The 18,495-nt window shown below is 38.3% G+C and overlaps 1 protein-coding gene across 1 annotated transcript; it reads right to left on the minus strand.

Moving 5' to 3' along the window:
* Positions 1-280: 280 nt before the first annotated feature.
* Positions 281-11,581, minus strand: LOC141391336 (uncharacterized). The gene is made up of 7 exons (XM_073964243.1): positions 11,391-11,581; positions 6,800-6,926; positions 6,631-6,710; positions 1,423-1,493; positions 865-1,367; positions 577-803; positions 281-518 (listed from the first exon to the last, which is right to left on the minus strand). The coding sequence occupies exons 3-7, from the start codon at positions 6,662-6,664 to the stop codon at positions 337-339; spliced, it is 1,017 nt and encodes a 338-aa protein (XP_073820344.1). The 5' UTR covers positions 6,665-6,710; positions 6,800-6,926; positions 11,391-11,581; the 3' UTR covers positions 281-336.
* Between the last annotated feature and the right edge of the window lie 6,914 nt (positions 11,582-18,495).

Genomic DNA, 18,495 nt, shown 5'->3' on the forward strand with positions numbered 1-18,495 from the left:
CTCATTGACAAAAATCCTCTCTCCACCCATAAAATATATGTTCTAACATAAAAAATATATTGGTACCGAAAAAGATAGGTCATGTTGGCTCGATTAATTCAATCAATTAAATAAAATTGAGATATGTTACAACATTTTGCAAACATATAATTGTTTGGACCCAAACATAATATGTTTGGATCCAAACATATTTCTAACATGTATTTATCTGCGTGTACAACCAAGAGAATCGTGCTGCTACCGGCAATCATGAAATGTGGCAAATAGTACAAGATTTAGATTTCGTGAGAAAGGTTGAGAAACGCCAAAAATAGAGAAAATTTATTTAAAATACGTTTAGAACGGGCCTTGATAAATTTTATTCAAAATGTCAAGAAATATTTCACGCGGTACACCATTAGACAGTTGACTTATAAGAGTTTTAGTTTTTTCATATGACTCTTTTTCATAGTCGGCATAAATGCTGGGCAGATCCAATGCTTTGTATAGCTCTTTAACCTTTTGTACCTTTTCAGGATCTGAAACAAAGTAATCGTTAGCTTATCTAGTAAAACGTTAGATAATCATGCACATTACCCTTGGAACCATAACAACTCATCATCAATTGCCGTTGCTCCTCATTGGCCAGTTCCATGCAAGTTACCGCTACCCATGAAAATTTGTTATCTTGAATATCGGTGCCAATTTTACCACAATTTTCCACATTTCCAAAACAATCCAAAAAATCATTTTGTATTTGAAAATACAGACCAATTTCATAGAAGATGTCCATGCATTGCTTGAGTACCAGTGGATCTGTAAAACTGAGGAAGTTTTTTTTTCATTTATACAAGAATCTCTTAACAACCTCTCCCTGAAACTTACTCCGCTAAATGCATGGCCAATGTAAATGGTAAATAAAAATTATAATATGTGCCCTTATTTACAGCCATGGTGTTATATGTTTCCCGTTTAAATTCTGCCACTGACTTTTTGGAAAACATGCTATCCATATCTTTGCCACAACCAGTCCTCAGGGAGACATCACGAAATAGCTCTACGATATTTGTATAACATGTCAAATGAGAGAAATGCTTTTTAAGTAAGGCATAAATCAAATGTTCCAATATGAAGGCATGGGTTATAGCGTTTGGTCCAACACCTTCTAAACGATGCCAGCTCGGTAGACCCCGCCTCATTTCACCATTGTCAATGACATCGTCCAACATCAAAATAGAAGCATTAAACAGTTCAGCACACCAAGCTAAAATGTATGCAAGTCTTCGATTTGGGGATTCTTGTACTTGGTTTAGAGCAACTTCTTCATAGGTCCTTATGGTGAGATGAGCAATTTTCATATTGGCATTTTGAAAATTATATTCCAGTGCCTGAAAATATTCAGAATTATTACTTAATACAACAAAATGCCACTAAAGTATTTACCTTTTTTATCCATATATATGTTTCGTGTTGACCATATCCTTCGATAATATTTTGTAAATCTTCCAGAATTTCTTAAAAAAGATGGTAAATAGGTAAGGACTGATTAGAAAGCTGGATGAAGAATTTAATAGGTAACCCAACACCATCATATGGAACGGGGGTCAATCCCCACAACCAAAATAAATTAAAACCAAAACGATTCAGATTTAAATCAAGGGAACGATTAGAAATTTATATAACCAAGGTTTTCAAGACTTTTAAACATATCTCTTTAGGGATTAGGGATACGCAGTGAATTGCAATAATCGGTTTTTCGATTATTCGGTTTTCTTGAAAAACTGAAAACTCGATTTTCGGTTAGTCGATTATTTGAAAGTGTTCTAAAAGTCGACTTTCGATTAATCGTTAAACGCCGAAAATCGAAAATAATCGACCATTTTCGTTGATGCGATCCGTGATGGTTATATGTATAAAAAAAGTACCGTCAATTATGCGGTTTTAGCTCACCCAATAGTCAACTACGATTAATAGTCGACCACGATTAATAACCTACTACGAATAATAATAGACTACGACTATTATTTGACTACGAATAATAGTTGACTCGGTCTTCCGAAAGTCAACTAAGAATAATCGATTATCCGGTTTTCACACAGTCAGAAGTCGACTACGACTTTTGGAAATTTTACGGTTAATAATCGATTAATCGATTAACCAAAATCGATTTTACGTATCCCTATTAGGGATATTCGAAGCAAAAGAAGGAGAACATACGACAACTACGCTGGTCATGACATTAAAATTGTTTTAGGAGATTTTAATGCTAAGATTGGGAGAGGAAATATCTCACCCAAGGGTGACGTAGGGGATGGAATATACCAAGGAACGGTCCTGACCGGCTTTAATATGGCATTTATCTTGGTCTTTTATTCATCTCAAGTGGACACTGACCTCCCCGTGGTGTCACCTGGGGGACTGCCTTTAACACCCGTTAAAGGTAGTGAGCTAACATGTGCCGCGCGTTCACCCATAAGAACGTTAAAAACTTGGGTTTGAGCGTCGGGTTAGTGACCCTCCCCTAGAAAAAACAGCCTACTATGAAAAAAGAAAGAAAAGAAAAACAAATCCCTCAAAAGTTGACGACCCCGCAATCGCTTTAAGGACCATGATCTGCGAATCTGCTCCTGGAATGTTCGCACTCTTTATAGAGAAGGTGCAGTTTACGCATTGGCAGATGTACTTGAAAAGTACAACGCCGACATTACTGCCATACAGGAAATACGATGGAACGGGAAAGGCGTCACAACAACACCTAAAGGTGACACACTGTATTATAACTGCCATGACACAAAGCATGAGTTTGGTTGCGGATTTGTAGTTGGGCGGAGGTTAAAACATCTGGTCTTCAACCCAGTGAATGAAAGACTCGCTGCAATTCTATTAAAAGCAAAATTCTTCAACATCAGCTTTATTTGCGCTCATGTTCCCACTGAAGACAAGGATGAACAGACCAAAGATGTATTTTACGAGCGCTTAGAAGATATTTATGACCGTTGCCCTGCCCATGACATTAAAATTATACTAGGCGATTTTAATGTCAAAATTGGGAAGGAGAATATCTTTGGCCCAACAGTCGGGAAAATCAGTCTCCACAGTGAAACATCTGACAATAGAACTTTGCAGCTGCAAGAAACATGGTAGTTAGCAGCCCCAGATTTAAGCATCTCGATATTCATAAGGGCACCTGGCTGTCGCCAGATCAAAGAACAAGAAATCAAATTGATCACCTTGTGATAGATGGAAGACATGCATCAAGCATGTTGGATGTACGATCGTTCCGAGGTGCAAACATAAACTCGAACCACTACCTTGTTGCAGCAAAGGTACGTACCAGATTAAACGTAGCAAACAAAGTGCGAACAGACACAGCACGGAAGTTGGACATCGGTAAGCTGCAATAACAACAGATAGCCACATCATATTACACTCAACTGGCCCAACTGCTTAATCAAAGCACTCCTCGTCCCTATAACATATCAGGACAATGGCAAAACATTGCCCACTCCATGCAAACAGAGACCTCCACCAAGGAATCCATGGTATGACCAGGAGTGTCGTGCTGTTACCGAAGAGAAAAATGCGGCATATAGGGCTACTTTACAATCAGTAGCAACGCGTAGCCCACGAGAGATGTATCGGGAGAAAAGGAGAGAGGAGAAACGTCTTTTCCGCAGGAAAAAGAGAGAGATGGAAAAGCGAAAGTGTGAACAAATCGAGCTGTACAGAGACAGAATGAAGTCCGAAAATTCTACCAAAGAGTGAAAAATCAAACTGATGGCATTGGAAGTGGCACATCCTCCTGTAGAGACCAGCAAGGTAATCTGGTAACTGATACAGATATTGTGCTAAGCATATGGAAAGAGCATTTTTCTAAACTTTTGGTATCCAATAGTAGCGATGTCGACGAAGATGCCACAGATCCAATCCCAGAAGATGGTATTGAATGTATAACACACGGTCAAGATGAGGTAAAGACTGCAATAAACCGGCTGAAGAATAATAAGGAAGCAGGAGCTGATGGCCTACCAGCCGAGATGTTTAAAACCGAAGGCGACACGCCGATAAGGTGTATGCATCAGCTAGTTAGCTCCATCTGGCAAGAAGAACGCGTACCCGACGATTGGAACCTAAGCATCCTGTGTCCCGTCCATAAGAAAGGAGACAAGACTTTATGCTCTCACTATAGAGGCATAAGTCTTCTCCCTATCGCCTACAAGATAGTGTCAGGGATATTGTGCGAACGACTGAAGCCCATGGTCACCGAAATAATTGGACCATACCAATGCGGCTTTAGACCTGGCAAGTCCACCATTGACCAGATATTTACACTGCGGCAAATCCTCGAGAAGACCCAAGAGATGCAGATCGACACCTACCAAGTTTTTGTCGATTATAAAGCAGCCTTCGACAGCCCGTTACGTTCAAAGGTATTCCAAGCAATGTCCGAATTTGGTATCCCCGCAAAGCTCATTCGGCTTTGTAAAATGACTCTGAGTGACACAAGATCTTCAGTTAAAATAGGATAGAACCTCTCCGAAGAGTTTTGTACCAAAATAGGTTTCAGGCAAGGAGACAGCCTTCCGAGTGATCATCATCCTGCTAGAAAAGGTTATACGAGAGGCAAACGTCAAAAGAAGTGGCACAATCTACACCTATAGCCACAGGTTACTTTTTTATGCTGATGATATAGGTAGACATCATGGAACGATCAGTAAAAAAAGTAACCGATACTTTTATGAAGGTCCAAGGAGAATCTGCTAAAGTGGATCTGGCTGTAAACGGCGAGAAAATCAAGCTGATGGTGTCGACGCGCAATGCGTCCATTGAGATCGGACCAACTGTTGAAGTTGGTTCCTATAATTTTGAGGTAGTAAAAGACTTCGTATACCTCGGCACCGCCGTAAACACAACAAAGGACATTAGTTATGAAATAAAAAAAAAGAATTGTATTGGCCAACAGATGCTACGTTGGCTTAAGTAAGCACTTCAAAAACAAAGCCACAACTCATCAAACAAAATTAACGCTTTACCAAACACTGATACTACCCGTGCTGATGTATGGTTCCGAAGCCTGGGTACTTGCGCAAGCAGATAAGGCAGTGCTTGGCGAGTTTGAGAGAAAAATTCTTCGAAAGATCTACGGACCGATCTGCGTTGACGGTGAATATAGACGTCGTATGAACCACGAGCTGTATCTGCTATACAACGACATCAATATAGTCAAACGTATCGAGATGCAGCGATTGTGTTGGCTAGGCCATATAATAAGAATGAGCGATGATGAACCCGCTAAAAAGGTGTATAAATTTGAGTCACATGGCGGTGCACGCTGAATTGGCAGGCCAAAGAATAGATGGCGCAAACAAGTGGATGAAGAGATGACAAGGCGCGGTATTCCAAAAAGCGAAGCACGAAACAGAGAGAATTGGAGATCTTTTCTTAGTTCGGTCTATGGAACAAATGTTCTGTTATGAGCCAGCTAAGTAAGCAAAGTAAGTAATATCTCACCCAAGGGTGGGACAGTCCAGTCTTGAACACCCATCAACGACATGAGTCAGATAGTCTTCGAGGCTGCAACAAGTAAAAAAGTATCAGTCGTTTTTGCCAACAGAGATATACCCTCAGCCTGTGCGAATAAAAACGTTCATCTATTGACAATATCAAATCGAATACCGGCTTCGCAACCAAAATTATTTTCAAAAGTGTTGAGGAGGAGGAGATAGCTGAAGGAATGCATCGGCATTCTCTCCTTCCCTTTTGTCATAAAGCACGAAAAACATAATATCGCTGTAAACAGGACCACACGGAATAGCATAGGTATAATTGTCCAAAGGATTTTCGAACAGACCCTAAACTGTATGGACTTTCCCCAGAAAAAATGTGTACCGTCGAATCGAGAACAAGTTTTAAACTGCTCTTTTCCGAAAGTTTGTGTGGGAGGTACCCGAAGGAGTGGACCGATATTGTCCATATTCGAACTTGATCTATGTCTGCTTTGAGCTTTTGTGTGGAAGATACCCGAGGGAGTGGACCGATATGGCTCATTTTCAAACTTAATCTAGGTTTGGACAAAATATTACGACGAGAGTTATTGTGCGCTCCAGCCGGAGAGACAGACGGACGGACATGGCTAAATCGTCTTCAAATTGTTAAAACGGATTTCGTCCAAACATACTTCGGATCTAAAACCATTATTTCGAAGAGGCACATTTTGCCCGTATGAAAGTGTATAGACCCTCGATAGCATAAATGCTGAGGGTATAACAAGAAATCAAATAGATCGCGCTCATTCATCGTATCATAGTGTATTTACCGTCATTAGCATATAGGCTGAGGATATAAACATAAATAATGAATGTGTTCAAAAACATCTCACTAGGAAAATAATAAAGGAATGAAATCTCAAAAAAATCCGCTAGAACTAGATCGGGTGTCCGACAAGTTAAAAGATCTTGATAAGGAAAAATAGCGAAAGAATGTGAAGCCGCATAAGTGTCTCCGCCTTGATGGTGCCATGCAGAAAATTTCACATATTAAACCAGTATGGAAAGCATTAAAGTAGGGCGGAGACGACTATATGATACCCTAAACCACCACGAATTCAATAAAATTTGGCGATTTTTTTTTTCTTCACAATTTTTTACATACCTGGAAATACAGACAAGAAATTTTTATCCACCATTTTAACGAACTTGTTGACAGATATTACAGATTATTTTTTTGGGCCACTGAAATAAAAAAAAAAAAACAACAAAAAACTTTCACGAACATGTTCACACAAAACAAGCCAAACAAATATAAATACCGTAATACATACCGTTTTGAAATTATAGGTCGATAAGTTTAAAATGGTAATTATTAGAAGTATTTGTTAATCCGTTTGTTGGTGTTAGATTTTCCGAGAACCAGACGCGTATTCAGCTTGGAGTCATACGTTTAAGTGGCTGAAACATGACGGTACAAAAACATTTATTTATTTGTTAAGCCAATTATTGACAAAACCACTGATGTTGATGAAATTGATAATAAAACTGTATAAATGAAACTTCGTCATAATTGTTACACCATTTCCCAACTGTTGAATAAAGAATTAAGAATAAGGCCAAATATCGTCAAATAAAACTAACGCTCTACAAAACACTCATACTACTCATGCTAATGTATGTTTCCGAAGCTTGGGTACTTGCGCAAGCAAATAAGGCAGTGCTTGGTGTGTTCGAGAGGAAAATGTGGCTAACCTTCAAAATACCGAAATTCGGGAGGTATCATTCTATGAGGGCTTTATCACAATGTCGATCTACACCGACAACATTTCTGGGGGAAAGAAGAATAAATAAAAAATTTCCAATATTTCGGTAAGTTAATGTGCCAATCTCCAAAATACGGAAAATATGGAGATACACTTTTATGTAGGCTATAGGAAGACGTGAACCTATACTGATAATTCTCTTCTGGAATATTTTTTAACCCCATGGAAGACTAAATAAAAAATGTCAGTAATTTGTTGGGATATTGACGTCACAACCTTCAGAATTACGAAAATGCGGAGGTACCTATACTGACGAATTTCAATCGAAAAGGTTTTTACCTCCAATGTAGACTAAATACCAAATTTCAGACAGTTTGGTGGGTTGTTGTGGCCACAAACTTCAAAATGCCGTAAATCGTGAGGTACCGTTCTATGGGGGCTATATGAAGGCGCGAACCTACACCAACAAGTCTAGAGGATAAAGTTGAATACCCCAACGAAGACTAAATACTAACATCCAGCCATATCGGTTGTTTATTGTGGCCACAACCTTCCAAATACCGAAAATAGGGAGGTACCGTTCTATGGGGACTATATTAAGGCGCGGACCTATACGGAAAAATTTAGAGGGGAATGTTGAATACCCCCAATGAAGACTAAATACCAAATGGCAGCCATTTCGATGTGTTATTGTGGCCACAACTTTCAAAATACCGAAAATCGGGAGGTACAGTTCTATTGGGGCTGTAATAAGGCGTGAACCTGTACGGACAAATTTTCGGGGGAAAAGTTTTGTACCCAGAACGAAGACTAAATACCAAATTTCAGCCAGTTCGGTGGAATATTGAGGCCATGGCCTTCAAATTACCGAAAAACTAGAGTATCTTTCTATGGGGGCTAATTAGTATACCCCCAACGAAGACTAAGTACCAAATTTCAGTCATTTCGGTGCGACAATGAGACCAAAACCTTCAAAATTCCGAAATTCGGGAGGTACTATGGGGGCTATAATAAGGCAAGGGAGAAAGTTTTGTACCCACAACGATGACTAAATACCAAATTTCAGCCATTTCGGTGTGATGATCGAAAATTGGGAGGTACTGTTCTATTAGGGCTATAATAAGGCGTGGACCTGTACGGACAAATTTCAGGGAGAAAGTTTTGTACCCACACCGATGACTAAATACCAAATTTCAGTCAATTCGGTGGAAAGTTGAGGCCAAGGCCATCAAATTACCAAAAATCGGAAGGTACCGTTCTATGGGGGCTACATGAAGGCGTGGACCCGTACCGACAAATTTTTGGGGAAAGTTGTATACCCTCAATAAACGCTAAATACCAACTTTCAACCTTTTCGGTTGTTTATTGTGGCCACAGCTTTCCAAATACCGAAAATCGGGAGGTACTGTTCTATGGGGCAATATGAAGTCGCGGAACTATACCGAAAAATTAAGAGCAGAAAGTTAAATACACCCAACAAAGACTAAATACCAAATGTCAGCCATTTCGATGGGTTATTGTGGCCACAACCTTCATAATACCGAAAATCGGGAGGTACCGTTCTATGGGAGATATAATAAGTGGACCAGTACGGACAAATTTCGGGGAAAAGTTTTGTACCCACAACGAAGACCAAATACCAAATTTCAGGCATTTGGTGCAGTATTGAGGTCAAGGCCTTCAAATTACCGAAAAACGGGAGTATCGTTCTATGGTGGCTATATTAAAGCGTGGACCTATACCGAGATATTTCTGGGGGAAATTAGTATACCCCCAACGAAGACTAAGTACCAAATCTCAGCCATTTCGGTGTGACAATGAGACCAACGCCTTCAAAATACCGAAATTCGGGAGGTACCTTTCTATGGGGGCTATATGAAGGCGTGGATCTGTGCCGACAATTGTCTGGGGAAAAGTTGTATATCCCCAACGAAGACTAAGTACCAATTTTCGGCTATTTCGGTGTGATCATGAGGCTAAAACCTTTAAAGTGCCGAAAATCGGTAGGTACAATTCTATTGGGGCTATAATAAGGCGTGGACCTGTACGGACAAATGTCAGGGAGAAAGTTTTGTACCCACAACGATGACTAAATACTAAATTTCAGCCAATTCGGTGGAAAATTGAGGCCAAAACCTTCAAATTACCAAAAATCGGAAGGTACCGTTCTATGGGGGCTACATGAAGGCGTGGACCTGTACCTACAAATTTTTGGGGGAAAGTTGTATACCCTCAACAAACACTAAATACCAACTTTCAGCCTTTTCGGTTGTGTATTGCGGCCACAGCTTTCCAAATACCGAAAATCGGGGGGTACCGTTCTATGGGGCTATATGAAGGCGCGGACCTATACCGAAAAATTAAGAGCAGAAAGTTAAATACACCCAACAAAGACTAAATACCAAATGTCAGCCATTTCGATGGGTTATTGTGGCCACAACCTTCATAATACCGAAAATCGGGAGGTACCGTTCTATGGGAGATATAATAAGTGGACCTGTACGGACAAATTTCGGGGAAAAGTTTTGTATACCCACAACGAAGACCAAATACCAAATTTCAGGCATTTCGTGCAGTATTGAGGTCAAGGCATTCAAATTACCGAAAAACGGGAGTATCGTTCTATGGGGGCTATATTAAAGCGTGGACCTATAACGAGATATTTCTGGGGGAAATTAGTATACCCCCAACGAAGACTAAGTACCTAATTTCAGCCATTTCGGTGTGACATTGAGACCAAAACCTTCAAAATACCGAAATTCGGGAGGTACCTTTCTATGGGGGCTATATGAAGGCGTGGATCTGTGCCGACAATTGTCTGGGGAAAAGTTTTATACCCCCAACGAAGACTAAGTACCAAATTTCAGTCATTTCGGTGTGATGATGAGGCTAAAACCTTCAAAATACCGAAAATCGGGAGGTACTGTTCTATTGGGGCTATAATAAGGCGTGAACCTGTACGGACAAATTTCAGAGAGAAAGTTTTGTACCCACACCGATGACTAAATACCAAATTTTCAGCCAAATCGGAATGTACGCTTCTATGGGGGCTACATGAAGGCGTGTACCCGTACCGACAAATTTTTGGGGGAAAGTTGTATACCCTCAACAAACACTAAATACCAACTTTCAACCTTTTCGGTTTTCCAAATACCGAAAATCGGGAGGTACCGTTCTATGGGGCTATATGAAGCCGTGGACTTATACCAACAGATTTAGGGGCGAATGTTGAATACCCCCAGCAAAGACTAAATACCAAATGTCAGTCCTTTCGATGGATTATTGTGGCCACAACCTTCAACATACCGAAAATCGGGAGGTATCGTTCTATGGGGGCTATATTAAGGCGTGCACCTGTACCGACAAACTTCTGGGGGAAAGTTTTATATCCACAACGAAGTCTAAATAACAAGTTTGAGCAATTTCGGTGGAATATTGAGGCCAACACCTACCAAATACCGAAAATCGGGAGGTACCGTTCTATGGGGGCTATATTAAGGCGTGGACCTGTACCGACAAAGTTCTGGGGAAAAGCTGTATACACCAAATGAAGACTAAGTACCAATTTTCAGGCATTTCGGTGCGATAAAATCTTCAAAATACCGAAAATCGGGTGGTACCGTTCTATGGGAGCTATACCAAAAGATTGGCCCATTTGCAATACCAAACATCCTAGAAGTAGTAGAAACCACTATACCAAATTACAAAACTCTAGCTTCAAAATTGCGAGCTTTATCTTGATTTCAACAGACGGACAGACGGACATGGTTATATTGACTTAGAATTTTACCCTGATCAGGAATATATACACTTTCTAGGGTCTTCGATGAATATTTTGATGTGTTACAAACGGAATGACAAATTTAATTATACCCTCCATAATATGGTGGAGGGTATAACAATAGAGGAATGGGGATCTTTTCTTAGTTCGGCTTATGGAATAAATGTTCTGTAGAGGGCCTTAATAAAAAAATAATAAGATACATTTCTTTAAAATACATAAATGCATATTTTACATACCTGACAATATGTACAAGAAATCTTTTACACAGATTTCTACAAACTTGTTGACAAATATTACAGATGATTCTTTAGGCAAACAAAATGAAATAAAAACATTCACAAAAAGCCAAACAATAGTAAATACCATAATACGTACGTATGTATTTTGTAGCCAAAACTTCAATTCAACTCCTCGTTATTATGGTCTGATATGTGTATATATTTTAAATGCTAAGAAGACAGCAGCCGCGCTTTACAGGATCATAATATGTGTTAATCCTTGTTTCGATATTAGACTTTCCGAGAACTAGACGTGTATTCAGTACAAAGTGTTACCTGTAAATGATTGGAAGATCAGAGGAGAAAAATGTCACGTCAATTATTGACAAAACCATAGATGTTGATTAAGTTGATATTAATGCTGTTGTAATTTTTATTAAACATCTTTATAAATGTGTTACACCATTTTCATTAAAAGCTTATTTTGTTTAAAAAGCTAAATAATTAAAAATTATCTATGTACGGGACACAAATTACTTGTAAACTCTATAATTTTTTTTGTTATGTAAATACTGGCAAAGAATTTAACAGCTTGAAATGGTGTTCGCTAATTAAAAGCTTTTGATTCAAAAACTAATTGACCGCGTTTTTTAATTACCCAGTTTTGTCGTAATTGAGTAATTTTTACAACAGGAATATGTTAATACAGTTGATACCCGATACCAACAACCAATGTTAGTATATAATGTCGTAATTTGAATTTAGTAAATACTAGCAGAGCCGGGTCCGCATTGCTGGTGCGTCGCACAGTGGTAGATTTGAAATATTTAGGCGGCCAAAAATATTTTTGGACGTTAATGGCTTCGAAAGACAATATTTTAAAAAGATATGTATTTATTTAACAAAATAAATAAGAAAAAACAAATAAAAATAAAATTAAATAAAATTTATAAATAAATTAAATTGTCTTATTAAATGATGTTTCTATCTCGACTTCTTCGTGCTCAATACATGATTGTGTGTGGAGTTCGGCAGATTCTAATAGTTCTATAACTTCACTGGAAAACATCTTGTGTGAAGTTTTCTTTAATGATCTTTCAATACTTATGAGTGGATCTGATGTAAAAAGCAATCTTTGATAAATATCACGGTTGCATTCTTCCCTTGAAAATTTTCTTGAAAAATTCTGTCTGTATGACCGAAAATGTTTATTTCGAGCTTCTGCAGCCTCCTCCGACAATTGGCCGATTGGCAGCAGTGCATTATCTATGATGGTCGCCCCATGTAATAGTAATTTATGCATTGTTGGAGTCATGGAATGCCAGTCGTATAATTCCACATACATTTGCGCGGTGTTGAAGGCATATTCTTCGAATTTTGTTGTATTTATTTTGTGTCCACTTGAAATCGCCTCTAATAAGATTTTAAATCTATGTATTAATTCGTGGTTAATGCCTGTTATGTCCGCCGCTAATTCTGTGTTTTCAAAAAATCTCCTACTCGTATTGCCATCATTGGTATTACCAAAATTGGCGTTAGGCATGTCCACCAACAGCCCAGTTTCTAAGCGGAATATTTCTTGGATTTCTTTTTTCATTTCTTCTTCTAATGCTTTCTCTTCCTGGGTCCTTTTCTTTCCATATTTCTTCACGGGCAATTTATATCCCAAATGCAGAATGCTTTCAAAAATACGTATTTTTGCGTGCAATACCGAAATTCCAAACTCAAGAACATCGGTGGGTAGCATTCTTGTTTTGCTTTCAACAAAAGGTCGTAACAAGGGTAATGCTTTGGGTTAGTTGCCCTTATTATTTCATATTGTCGTCTTGTTAGATCAGCTTCTACGAACATTTTGAGGGCTTGGAACGGGGTCAAAGGAGCAATTGTTTCATTGGTCTTGGAATAAGCTTTTCTATATTTACTAGCCTTTGTTGGTGATTTTTCTATTTCTTTGAGCAATTTTGAGGCAGTTCTTTTTCCAGTCGTTTGCAATATGACTTGTGCGGCATGTATAATCATTTCATCATCAACATTTGATCGAATTTCCTCAGTTTTTCTTCTCTTGCTTCGTTCACTCGAATCCGAAAATGATTTACTCGGACGACCTGGTTGATTAAGCGAATGCACTGGCATTTCAAAAGTGCCTTCCAGCCACTTCTGGTTGTTTTTCATAAAACTTCTTCAAATTTATGAGCTTTTAGCCATCTCCGTTTAAATTCGTGTTTGATGTAGGAAAGACAATAGCAAGTGGTTTTCTAAAAACTCCAATTTCTCATCCAAACTTGGTAAATTTTGTAGTTGCATTTGCTCAAACAGACATTTACGGGTCACTAGTTTCACCCCCGAAGAACTAGGTATCTCCATAGTTAAAAAAAACATAAAATACATTTTTTTTTTAATTTTTTAACTAATTTTGAACTGCTGTATTTAAGGAATAGGCGGCATTCGGCGGCTATTGTTTTTTTTTATAGAAAAGCTGAATGTCTAACGTATTTAATAAACAAAAAAATATGACCCGGACGAATCCTGATCCATAACAAAATTGCTTTTGAAATTAAAAAAAATTAAATTTTTTTTCTGTGAAAAAGAGGTTATGTTCAACTACCGAAAAATATAACGAAAGTTAAAAATAAAAGATAAAACTATTATTTATTTAATGGAAGCTTACTTGAGCTATAGGAATCACTATCACTTTCACTTCACTACACAACTTAAAATAAAAATATATGCGTATTGCGAAATTTGATATAATTTGGGCGCCCAAATAGAAATACGTATCAAGACAACGATCAAATTGCATCTAACTGCACGGAAGCGGTGACGTATGGTTTAAAAAAAAGGTGGGGGTAATTCGCGGAAGTGTTTACTATACCTAGAATTCAATATTTTGCGCCTAGCTAGTATTTAAAATTTTGGACTTTTGGCCGCCTAATTACTCAATATCTATGTGCGTCGTTTTTTAGGTAATGACAGCAGCTTGTGCCTTTTATACTTTACAATTCAAAAATAGGTATTTTCTACTTTATTTCTTCGGGTCCATTGTCAGACTGAAATAATCATTGAAGATTTTAAATTTACCAACAGATTTTATCTGCAAGTTTTCTTTTTCTAATGGACTTTGTCGAAGTTTCCCGCCCAATGATGCTGTTTAGGACTGATAAACGTACCTGCTCCCTATCTTTATCCTAACGCGATCTAGTTATAAGAGTGTTAAAAACATTTCTAAAGTCGAATTCTTCCGCTTATTGAGACGTATGTATGGGATTTCAACCAGATAATTTGATAAAATCGGTTCGTTAGATTTCCAGATACAACCAACATTCCTAAAAAGTGGCCGTGGTCGGTACTTCGGGTCCCAACTAAGAACATTTGAACAGGAGCGCAACCACCGTTGTCTTGCAAATTACTTTGCAAGCCGATGCGTTTATAAATTTTATCAAATAAACGATTTTAAAACAATATGCTCTCCGAAAATTATCAACAAATATATACCCTTTTTCAGCAAAGGGCATTCCTGAACATTTTCCAAAAACTTCATGAAATTAGGTTCAGTAGTTTTGAAAGTACAATGTACAAAAAAAGAGTGGGCGTGGTCATCAGTTTTTAAAATATAACATATTTAAAAAAAGTGTGCGTGGTTGGGTATTTTGGCTCCAAAAATTTTCCGAATTGAGCGAAATGTATAAAATGAGCAATACCGACTAGACCTAAACCGGGAGTTGGATAGTTAACAACATCGGGAGCACCGTTCTATGGAGGCGGTATAAAATGTTGACCTGTACCGATAAATTTCTAGAGGAAAGTTTCGTAACTCCAGCGAAGACTAAACACCAAATTCCAGTTATTCCCTTGAATAATGTGGCTAAAACTTTCAAAATACCGAAAATTGGAAGCGACTTTTCTATGGGGGGCTATATAAAAACACGGAGACTAAATATTAGATTTCATCCGTTTCGATGGGATATTGATGACACAACCTTCAAAATACCGAAAATCGGGAAGTACGCTTCTACGGGGGTTATTCGAAGAAAGAGCATGGCAGTTTAAATACTAAATTTTAGTCATATCGGTTATTTTTCAAAGGACGTTGACCTATACCTCAAACCCGTATCAAAAACTACCAACTAACTACCAAATGTGAGTCATTTCGATGGGATATTGAGCAGCAACCTTTAACATACCGAAAATCGGGATCTATGGGGGCTATTTGAAGACATAGACCTATACGGACAAATTTCAGGTGGAAAGTTTTATACCCTCAACGAAGACTAAATACCAACTTGCAGCCATTTAGGTATTATAATAAGGCGAAAAACCTTCAATATACCGAATATTGATATATACCGTTCTATGGGGGGTACATAAAAACATGGAGGTATACCTGCAAATTTTTGAAGGAAATTTTTGTAGCCCAGAAAAATACTTAGGGCCTGTTTCACTAATGAAACATAATGCGAACGAAAAAAAACCTAAACTTTGCTTTTCATGCTAATATTGACTTTGTTTTTGCTTCGAAACAACTACAAAATTTGAAAATCATACACGAGTTAAGTAGTTTTTCTTTCATTTTCATTTTCGTTCGACATAATAAAACAGGCTGTAAATACCAAATCAGCTCCTTCGGTGGAATAATAAGACTAAAACCTTCAAAATACCGAAAATCGGGCGGTACCGTTATATGGGAGCTATATGAACACGTTGACCTATACCGACCAATTTTAGATGCAAAGTTTTATACCCTCCACGAAGACTATGGTCCAAATTAGAGCCATTTCTGTGTTATAATGAGGCTAAACCCTTAAAAATACCGAAAAGTGGGAAGTACCGTTTCATGAGGTGTACATCAAAACGTGGACCGATACCGGTAAATTTCTTGGAGAAAGTTTTGCATCCCAAAGAAAGACGAAATATCAAATTTCAGCCATTTTGGTAGGATAATATAGCTAAACCTTAAAAAATACCGAAAATTGGGAATATCGCCCTATGGGGGCTATATAAGGGCGACAAATTTCAGGTGGAGAGTTGTATACCCTTAACGCACACTAACTACCACATTTCAGTCATTTTGGTGGGATATTGAGGTCACAACCTTCAAAATTGCGAATATCGGGATGTACAGTTTTATGGGGGCTATATAAAAAATGTAGACCCCCAACGAAGACTAACTAACTAACTATGGGGGCTATACTAAGGCGTTGACCTGTACCGACAAGTTTCTGGGGGAAAGTTGTATACTCCTAACGAAAACTAAATACCAAATATCAGCCATTCCTTCAAAATACCGAAAATCGGGAGGAACCGTTCTATGGGGAACTATACCTACAAATTTCTGGGGTGAAACGAAGACTATATACCATTTCGGTGTAATAATGAGGCAAAAACCTTCAAAATACCGAAAATCGGGAGATATAGCCCTATCAAAACGTGGGCCTATATAAACATTTTATGGTAGAAAGGTTTCTTAGCCTCTGGCAACACAAAATACAAAGTTACAACCGATTCTGTGGTCAAATGGGACTAATATATAGAAAATATGTGGCGTTATATGGGGGCTATACGAAAACGTGGACCTACATAGTCCTACGTACATATAAAAGATTTTACCAAAATTTCATCCACCTACTTCAATTCGTTCGGAAGCTAGAGTGATTTCCACAGACGGACAGACGGACGGTCATGGCTATATCGATGTAGAATTGCACGCTAATCAAGAATATACTCGTATGTAGTTTGTGGGGTCTACAATGATTATTTCGAGTAGTTACAAACGGAATGACAAACTTAATATACCCCCATCTTATGGTGGAGGGTATAAAAACTACAGGAACAAAGCTTTGATTTTTATTATACCCTCCACCATAATATGGAGGGCATAATTAATTTTGTCATTCCTTTGGTAACACATCGAAATATTCGTTGGGGGCCTTATAATGTATATATATTCTTGATCAGGGTAAAATTCCGTCCGTCTGTTGAAATCAAGATACAGCACGCAGTTTTTAAGATAGAGCTTCATAATTAGGCATAAAAGTTTCAATTACACCTAGGATGTTTGGTATTGCTATATTGGTCCATGTTTTGATATAGTCCCCATAGAACAGTACCTGCCGATTTTCGGTATTTTGAAGGATTTGGCCTCAATATCCCACCGAACTTGCTGAAATTTGGTATTTAGTCTCAGTTGGGTATAAAACTTTCCACCTGAAATTGTACCCCGTAGAACGGCATCTCCCGATTTTCGGTATTTTGAAGGTTGTGGCCTCAATATTCGTTCGCGATGGCTGAAGTTTGGTACTTAGTTTTCGTTGGGGGTATACAATTTTGTGGCTTCAATATTTTTTCGCAATGACTGAAATTTGGTATTTAGTCTTTCGTTGTTACAAAATATTTCAGAATAGAATGATCAGTATCGATCCACGTCTTCATATAGCCCCCCTAGAATCGAACCTCCCAGTTTTAGGTATTTTGAGGGTTTTAATCAAATTGTCTTACCGAAGTATCTGAAATTTTGTGTTTAGTCTTCTTCATAAAAGAAAAAACTTATTGTTCCATTTTACTTCAATGCAACTCGTGGTGTAGGACGTAGAAATTTCGGCCCGGCCGAACTTATCGCCGTTCTTACTTGTTATCGTTCTTATGGGTGAACGCACGACGCATGTTCGCTCATACCTTTAAGGGGCGTTAAAGGCAGCACCCTCGGTGATACGACGGCGAGTTCAGTGCCCACTTGAGATGAATGAAGGACCAAGATATGGGCCTGGCTTTGCCACATTAAAACCCTTCGAGGTTGTAAAAGAGTCATAACCCTAGTGTATGCATCCTAGGGCGGCCCAAAATATGACAATTTTTTGTTTCTTTTTATACCCTCAGAATTTATGATAACGAGGATATATACACTTTCATACGGGCAAAATGTGCCTCATCGAAATTATGGTTTTAGGCCCCAAGTATGTCTGGACGAAATGTGTTACAGACAATTTGGAGTCGATTGAGCAATGTCCGTCCATCTGTCTGTCTGTCTGGCTGGAGCTCACGATAATTCTCGATTCGGTTCAAATTTTGGCTTTCGTAATATTTTACCCAAACTTAGTTTAAGTTCGAAGATGGGTTATATCGGTCCACTCCTTCCGGTACCTCCCCCACAAAAGTTCGAAAATGTTCGGAAAATTTGTGCGCACGATAACTCTTGAAGGAAGTAACCGATTTGGTCCATACTTTGCACATCGTGAAATTTCGACCAGACTTAGATGAAGTTCCAATAT

The sequence above is a fragment of the Musca autumnalis genome, unplaced genomic scaffold (assembly GCF_047663935.1).
Source record: "Musca autumnalis isolate F117 unplaced genomic scaffold, ASM4766393v1 scaffold_1, whole genome shotgun sequence".
In the NCBI taxonomy this organism is placed as follows: Eukaryota; Metazoa; Arthropoda; class Insecta; order Diptera; family Muscidae; genus Musca; species Musca autumnalis.

Coding starts and splice junctions, on each gene's coding strand:
- LOC141391336 (XM_073964243.1), bottom strand. CDS start 6,664: ATGGTGGATAAAAATTTCTTGTCTGTATTTCCAG. Junction 1,368..1,422: donor CATATATATGGATAAAAAAG/GTAAATACTTTA, acceptor GAATATTTTCAG/GCACTGGAATATAATTTTCA. Junction 519..576: donor GAGTTGTTATGGTTCCAAGG/GTAATGTGCATG, acceptor ACTTTGTTTCAG/ATCCTGAAAAGGTACAAAAG.